At 33.5% G+C, this 8588-nt stretch overlaps 1 protein-coding gene across 1 annotated transcript; it reads left to right on the top strand.

Annotated features, from left to right (window-relative positions):
• Positions 1-2253: 2253 nt before the first annotated feature.
• On the top strand, positions 2254-7860 carry LOC134250555 (U3 small nucleolar RNA-associated protein 15 homolog). The gene is made up of 7 exons (XM_062732925.1): positions 2254-2276; positions 3229-3313; positions 4062-4202; positions 5836-5937; positions 6121-6254; positions 7358-7416; positions 7615-7860. The coding sequence occupies exons 1-7, from the start codon at positions 2272-2274 to the stop codon at positions 7836-7838; spliced, it is 750 nt and encodes a 249-aa protein (XP_062588909.1). The 5' UTR covers positions 2254-2271; the 3' UTR covers positions 7839-7860.
• The last annotated feature ends 728 nt before the right edge of the window (positions 7861-8588 follow it).

The following is an 8588-nucleotide window of genomic DNA, read 5'->3' as shown; positions in this document are numbered from 1 at the left end:
TTTAACTATACAAAATTTGAGCAGAACAAACACGGACCTCCGGAACATCTGAGGTTAGATCAGTTGCCATGTAGGAGTGAGTATCCCCTGCCGATCGGTCACACCCGCCGTGTGGTCCTTAATTGTCATGATCGGGAAATAACGGGAAAATAAGTCGATAATTCAATGTGTATATAATGGCCTAACAATTGGTATGAAAAACATCAGTCAGCATTTGACTTAATGATAAATTGTATTTGCTGACAAGGTCATTGTATCGACCATAAACCTTATGAAATGATGACTTTAAACGAGACTGTTGATATTCTTGTTTCAGCAATTTGTTTGTCAATAACTTACCTCGTTTTAGAAATTGTTCATACGTAGAGCTTGCTCCTGTGTATTGAATCAAGTGAGATATATAAACCTCTGTATGCAGCCAAAGTACAGTAAGGGAAGTTTGTGTTCTATCAAATGTATAGGTTCCAGGATCAGAGACTACATTTACAATTTCAACATTTGCGTTTCCAGTTGTCTTACCTCAAATAAAGTTTGATTTTAGTTATAACACTATAATTATACATTTATCAAATTTTTTTTTTTAAAAGTTGGAATACTCTGTCGCCACCCTTTGAGCTCAAAACTGGCCTTTACAGACGAAGTCAGATTTTTAAAGCAATTTCTTTCAATATGAAAATCTCAAAGACTAAAGGTATCCCAGAGTTGTAATATCAAGAAAAGTTGCACTGTACATGTGATGATGTATTATTAAGAAAGTTTTGTAAATTTATATTACTTTTTTTAAAGAATCTCTTAAATCTGTGGTTTTATATATCCACTGGTGTCTCACAACTTTTTTTTGTAATTCAAGAGCATGCTCTGATTACGGTAAGTTTTTCTTAAACCGAGTCAGGCTACTTACACATAAGTTGATGTTACAGGGATTTCAGAAACCTCGTTTAAAGTCAGCAGTTTGTAAATTGTATGGTTATAAAAAACTTATTGGCAGAAAAAAAATCAATCTATCACAGTATCGTATTTCGGCTGACCTGTTCGATATATCCTGGTGAGCTTGAGATAAAAGATACCATAGAGTCTGACACATTTGTTTCATATTTGGATGTTTTACTTGAAAAAGACATATAAATAGTAATCTAACAACCAAGCTCTATGATAAACATGATGAATTTAACTTTTCTATGGCCAACTTCCCTTACTTATGCAGCAATATACCTTCTTCACCTGCATACGAAGTTTATAAATCTCAGTTGATTCGATACGCAAGAGCATGCTCTACGTTTGAATAATTTCTGCAACGAGGTAAATTATTGACAAACAAGTTGATGAAACAAGAATTTCAGCAGTCTCTTTTAAAGTCATCAGTTCATAAGTTCTATGGTTGATACAATGACCTCGTCAGCAAATACAATTTATCATTGAGTCAAATTCTGACTGGCGTTTTTCATACTTATTGTTAGTCCATTATTTATAGACTTAATTGACGACGGATTTTTCCGTATTCCCCGATCACGGCGGGTGTGACCGGTCGGCAGGGGATGCTCCCTCTTCCATGGCACCTGATCCCGCCTCTGATGTTTTAGAGGTCCGTGTTTGCTCCGCTCCTATTTTGTATTGTTTTATGACTTGTGATCTTGAATACTGTTTGTAATCTCCAATACGTTTTATTCATGCCATTTGTTTTGTACTACATTTGACTAAGGTATGTTCAATCTCCTTGATGAAAACATTCGGACTTACGGTGGGTTTGAGGGTCAACTCGGGAGCTTACTTATTTTAAGGCACCTGAACCTACTTTTGGAATTTCCCCGGATCTGTGTTTATGTCCGCATCGAGATCGATCGGTGTTTGTTATCTTCACCCTCTTCTTCGTTACAATCTTCCTTCCTATCTTAGTTCTGAAGCAATTCTAAGACAATCATCGGAATTTCCATTTCTTTCCTAATAATTTTAGTAATTTATTTGGAACAAAGAAACAAGTATATAATAAAAACGGCATATGTTGTCTTCTGAAATCTGTAAATTAGGACTTGATATCCTCCTTAAATACATAGTGCCATCAGGAAGAAGATGCTCACGTGACGAGTGTTAATTAAGATTTATCGCAATCAAATGTGACATTTGAATTAGCCCAAGTATGCCTAAATTTACATCAGTTAAGGATTTTAGTCCCCCCTGATGGGTAAGCAGTGCATTGGCGGTGGCCTTTTTTGCATATCATCTGAAAGCGTGTAGTGTGAGAGCGGGAATCTTATTTCTGTATTTAATTATTTTATGAAGTAAGTAATTTTAATGTTTCCCATCTGACGGATGTCAGTTGTATAAAACCAAATGCCGAGCCCCCGCTGTTAGTTAAAGCATTGTACAATTTCACAGTTCTCTGCCAGTAGCCTTTTAAATTAAATAACATCCAAAACAATAAGTGAAATGTGGACTTGATTCTGAAGAGGGATTTAAAGATATAAAAACTATCGCAAAAACTTCACCGAGCTCGGCACTTCGCTCTGTTGTAGTAAGGGCAGTAACTCTAAATCCCCACGTAGTTTGCAATATGATTTTGTTTTCCAGCGTAAATTAATATCAATTTTTATTAGCTAAGAAGTTCACTTTCATTTCAAAAGAGGCTAAATATAAATATAATAATGGTTTTAATCTCGTTAACCTTCCTAGCTGATGATTCATTTGGATCCCATCGTCTGGTTGCGCTAAGCAAGCATAGCATTCTTCTAGTTAATGCACTGCGGAAGAGAGTAATCCTTTTTGTTGTATTATAAAATAAAGAGCATATTAACTTGACTTAATCAATTATGTGTTTTTAATTCAATCAAGTTTACATTAATTTAGTCTTGCTGATGAATTTGGCGGCAAACCAGCGTCAATGAAATCAGGCTTTGGCAGTAATGGTGGAGGATATCAACTTTTTTATACTACTGTTTTTAGGGGTATTTTTTTTGCTGGTAGATTTCGTGGAGCAGATTATCCATGTATTAAATCATTAAGAGTTTTTATGTTAGAGGTATTCAGACAAATGCCCTTATATTTTTTTTACAAATCATTTTGAATGTTGAAAAAGATTGATGGTTTGGTTTTTGCTTGTTTTTTTTTATGTTTGTTTCGATGAATATAAGTTGTTTAACATAATATGTTTAATCAGTAATAATTTCATCATATATATTTCTTCTATCCAAAGGGTCCCATGAAAGCCTACTTGATCTTAATTAATCATTACAGGCACATCAAGATTTTTGATATCAGTACGTTCAAAGTAGTCCATACCTTAGATATGCCGGGTACGGTTCTCAGTGCTGCAGTATCGGTAAGTCCTTAATGCAGATACTATATCATACAGAAGTTGGATCATTTTTTTTCTGAAATTCTCTTTGAAAAATTGAAAGAAGAAGGCAAATCATGTACCATACTGCATAGTAAATACCAAAAACTATTGACTGAAATAAATACATGTACAATGTATATAATGTAAGGTACAAAACTACTCGCTAAATCTAGGTAACAGATCTGTTGAAATTTATTTTTTTTTCAAATACAATTAGATCTTACATTTTAATAAGATATTGCATAATACCGATTGGGATAATGCTAAATTAGACTGTGCTCCTAATTAAATGCTCAGGAAATGATTTTTTAGAGGAATGTCTTACTTTAGATGACTAAGCATCGAAGATTCATCTTCACTTCTTATTTTGATAATGGGAAATTAAAAAGCAGGCATCTGCCATTCTTGTGGATTCCTGTAGAATGAGATGGAGAAAACAACCTTTGACATAATATTTAAGTGATGTCTGAAAAGTACGCAAGGTTTCCATTTCATTGATATTCTGCTAACGATCAGCTTTAATGGGCTGGTCGGCACGATTCATCATTAAAATAAAGAAATATTAATCTTCAGAATGTTTAGAAATCATACTTGACGGTGGAAATTTCTGTGTGCACTCTTGCAGCAGGGTCTGCTAAATATATATTAAGGCGTGTTTCATAACGGTAGGTATTTGTAATTATTACCACTGGATGCTTATTTAAAGTGGTAACCAATTGTTTCTACACAGCCCGATGATGATTTGCTGGTAGTTGGAATGGCGGAAGGATTGCTGTCAATTCAAAAAAGGAAAGCTCCAAGAGAACCAAAAATAAAAATCAAACCAACCTACCGCTACAACCCGGCAGGAAAGACGTACCATCCACAAAAGGTATTCATCAACCTTAACCGAGGGACTTGTGCTGTATACTGGATTATTTTCAATGAGTTATTTTCGCCCGAATACTTAAGTAACATTTTAATATCTTTGCTGATTTGCCCAAAGCTAATTTACTTTTAAGTGGATTTATTTTTAATATTCAACTCGATTAATAGAAAAAAGTATTTGAGAGAGAAATCAAAAATATATAAATTGAGGGCGTCACAAAGTTTAAGGTCTGCTATAATTTTTTGGATTCAAATTCACATAGAAAGATGAAAAAATCTGATCACGTGTCAACATTTTCATGGTGAGACCTGCCTGATACAGTCTTCGCTGAAAAATAAAGCATTTTTTGTTGTTTACAGTGAATTCATTGTATCAAAAAACATTCTGAAATAGATTTATGAGAACATCTCTTTTTTTTGTATTGGGCTTTAAAGCAATTTATTTATTATGTAGAAAAACATTCTTTATTACTATTTCGTTTTCATCTGATATTGAAAGACGATGATAAATGTTTACACGAAACATAAAGTGAAGGTGTACTCTGGAAAAATCTAAAATTCGTATTTTTTAAGTATTTATGAAAACAATATTTTATCGTTTTCCCAACTATACCCATTATAGCCATATGTTGAAATCACAAGAATTAGATAAGAATTTAATTACATGTACGTGTATTGCGAGGCTGTTTACATTTCAGTTTCAATTAAAGTCAATTAAGAGTGGAAGGCTCTTTATTTCTGTCTTAAGTACCTCATTGAATTGTTTTACGAACATTTTCGTGTTTTTATTCAATCTTGTCTGTCATAAAAATTTCATTTTCATCTTCAAAGCGGTTTTCTGTGTAGATTATGAAGTAACGCTATTGAAGAAGAAGGAACGTTGAAGTAGCGCCATCATCTGCCGTCTATCTATCATTGTTTATGTTTATCTTGTTCAACATAGATCCAGGCAGGTTTTCTGACATACTAAATATTCATCCATCATTTCCACCGCTTTTTACGCTGTGACAACTACATGAATTTTTGCGATTTATTCGCAAATATCTGAAACGAATCTCAGAAGTTTTTCTTCTTTTCTTAATTTCAAGAACGTTTATTATGAAAAAAGAGCATGAAAAGCACAGCCAAATATTTCTTTTAATCGACCATTAGAAGTGATTATACTTACACAAGATTGTCCGTTTTCATTAACTGTAATATGCCACAGAGAAAGTTTTAAACGAGTGATTATAAGTTTTAAATCATTCTTTTGTCAGTAGGTAAATGTGCCAAGTATAGCAGTCAGCAAATATTTTTTTTACGATCTTATATCACACAAATCAGTAGAGGCAGGTACAATAAGTTTGCTTATAATTGTTTATAGTCTGATAAGACAGATCAGAATTCCAGAAGGAAAGCTGGAACCCAGCCCTTAAGCTCTTTCATTCTTGAATAAAAAAAACTGGATAAAATTGAATTAGAAAACGCAAGAATAGCCGTACGTTTAGAAACTGTGCAATGTCCTGTTTAAGTTAGAAGGTAAACTCTCCCCAATAGATCTTTTCTAAAATACACAACAAAATGAATGTCAAAAAGTTCTGTAGTAGAATTTTATAGGTACACCTCTCTTTGATGCAGTACTGATTTTTGTTTTCCAGAGCGACTTTGTTGTTCTACACAAGCGAAAGGAACAGCTTGCAAGATATGACAAATATTTCAAGAAATTTGAATTTACAAAAGCTTTAGATGCTGCAATGAAGGCGAGTTAATCTGTCTGTTGTTGAAATAAGGAATTAAACTGTTCTTCAAGTACAAGAAAATGATTGATTTTAGTAACATTCACTTTTTGAGGGCAGTTATAAACAAGTACATTTTTACCTAGCATGAATATTTGAAATTTTCCATTTATATAATCAGTAATTGGTTTTTATTTCTCTCATTAGAATGGCGTATGTTTAAGGTCGCCAGAAATTACAGTACGAGTTTTACAGGAATTAATGAAAAAAGGTGCCATTAAGGCAGCACTAGCATGTCGTAGTGATCTGTCTGTAGGGTATATCATCCAGTTTATAAAGAGGTAAGTTAAATGTAGGTTTTATCATCCAGTTTGTAAAAAGGTAAGTCATCTGTAAGGTATATCATCCATTTCATAAAAAGGGAAGCCATCTGTAAGGTATATCATCCAGTTCATAAAAAGGGAAGCCATCTGTAAGGTATATCATCCAGTTCATAAAGAGGTAAGTCATCTGTAAGGTATATCATCCAGTTCATAAAAAGGGAAGCCATCTGTAAGGTATATCATCCAGTTCATAAAGAGGTAAGTCATCTGTAAGGTATATCATCCAGTTCATAAAGAGGTAAGTCATCTGTAAGGTATATCATCCAGTTTATAAAGAGGTAAGTCATCTGTAAGGTATATCATCCAGTTCATAAAGAGGTAAGTCATCTGTAAGGTATATCATCCAGTTCATAAAGAGGTTAGTTATCTGTAGACTGGGGTATATCATCCAGTTCATAAAGAGGCATATCATCTGTAGAGTATATCATCCAATTTATGTAGGGTAAATCACCCAGTTCATGAAAAGGTATGTCATCTGTAGGGTATATCATCCAGTTCATCAAGAGGTAAGTCATCTGTAGATGGGTATAACCTCCAGTTCATAACGAGGTTAACTTTTTTGAAGGTATGTCATCCAGGTTATGAAGGTTTGAGTTATATGTCTTTAGAAGATAGCATCCAGTTAATAAAGAAGTTAGCTACCTGTCTTTAAAATAAATCATATAGTTCGTAAAGAAGTTAATTATTTATAGGGTAAATCACCCATTCGAAAGAGTTTAATTTTTGAATGCCAGATATATAGCAACTTCAAAAAATGAAATATAGACAGAAAAAATGCATGCATAATAATATTATTATCTTTCCTTGCAGCCTATAAGTAAGCTTAACATTTTTGTAGAAAAAAAATTACCTCTACATCAATAGTTCCAATATTTAGAAGTAAAAATAAGTACTTTAGAAATAGGACGGGTATCTTTCACGACCTACGTGTGCGATATATGATTGGTATTCACTGAATGTGATTAGAATCTCTATAAGATATTCTTTTTGCCTTTAAGCCAATCTTTTTATTATTGGTGTACTCTTTTGATTAATACGAGTACATTTTGTTTTATTTGCAGAAATATAAGTAAGCCATCTTTTCAACCAATATTGTTAGATGTTGCAAACTTATTATTAGGTAAGTAACTAGGTTTATAAGTGAATTTATTTTACGATTTCTAAAGTTAGGGTGTATAATTTAAAAATTCTACATTGAGGGAGAAGGGAATAATATGGCTAATTTTCATGCTGTCTCTTTTATTTCAAGTTTGGGGTTTTATCCAGGGTAACTTGCCACCAAAAGTTAAACTCAGTAGTTATGATTCTTTTTTTCCAGATTTATACGCAGACCAAGTGGGACAAAGCCCCGTGATGGACTGTCAGTTGACAGAACTTAGAGACACTGTTGAACAGGAAGTGAATTATATGACGGAACTCAGTGAAGTCATGGGCATGCTCGATACAGTGTTTGCCGCAGCTGCCATGAAAACAAACATTACATCATCAGAATCTGTGCCTTTAATAACGCCCTCTGCTGGGGCACAAGCAGCCAACATTTAGGAATAAAAAATTATAAATAAAATATGCTTCAAGTTTTTTTTGTTTGTTTTTTTATTAGAGTGGGTATTCACGGAAATCACAAGGAATGATTGATCATTTAAAATTTGTATGTTTTGTTCTGGTTGAGCTGGGTTCTCGCTTGGCTAGTGAGGGATGGAATAACTCAAAGATGGAATGCTGACATTCGTCATTAAAAGTACTTGAAAATCTTGAAATTACAATTGTAAATCGCCCTAAACTTTAGTCCTAGCAATTTGCAAGGTAAAGATGAGTTTTATTATAGCAATATTGCCAATTAAGGTTTCGTCAAACGTCAACATGTCCTAAAATCTATTTTTACAACAGCTCCAAAACTATGTGAGGTATATAGTTAAAACTTGTAAAGTTTATGAATATATAATTGATTAACAGATAGAAAGAATCACATGAAAACAAAAAAAAATATAAAAATAAAAAAATTATCATACCGCGCTAACGTGCGGTATTCAATTTGTCGGCACGGCCAGGTGTGTTATAGGACCGAAGACATCCCCAAATATGAATTCAATGCTTAAATAAACACGCCTTACATTGTTCCAATATTGAACATCTAATATAAAAACAAAAAACCTCTTAGGTGTTTTGTCCTTTTCCTTTAAACTATGTTTAGTCCCAATGGCTACGTCGATCATTCCGGGTGAAGGAAAAGGTACGAAGCAGACTCAAATACTGGAATCCCTGATCTTTCAAATGGCGACGAAACTTCTTTTC

This window comes from Saccostrea cucullata, unplaced genomic scaffold (genome assembly GCF_032062105.1).
Source record: "Saccostrea cucullata isolate Sc308-1 unplaced genomic scaffold, CSIRO_AGI_Scuc_v1 ctg18977, whole genome shotgun sequence".
Lineage (NCBI taxonomy): Eukaryota > Metazoa > Mollusca > Bivalvia > Ostreida > Ostreidae > Saccostrea > Saccostrea cuccullata.
Note: the sequence above shows the minus strand (reverse complement) of the source record. Positions and strands in the feature narration are given on the sequence as shown.

Bases quoted from the DNA above. Each gene is read 5' to 3' on its own strand.
- LOC134250555 (XM_062732925.1), top strand. The intron at 3,314-4,061 runs GTAAGTCCTTAA...GTTTCTACACAG, and splicing joins TTCTCAGTGCTGCAGTATCG to CCCGATGATGATTTGCTGGT. The intron at 4,203-5,835 runs GTATTCATCAAC...TTTGTTTTCCAG, and splicing joins AGACGTACCATCCACAAAAG to AGCGACTTTGTTGTTCTACA.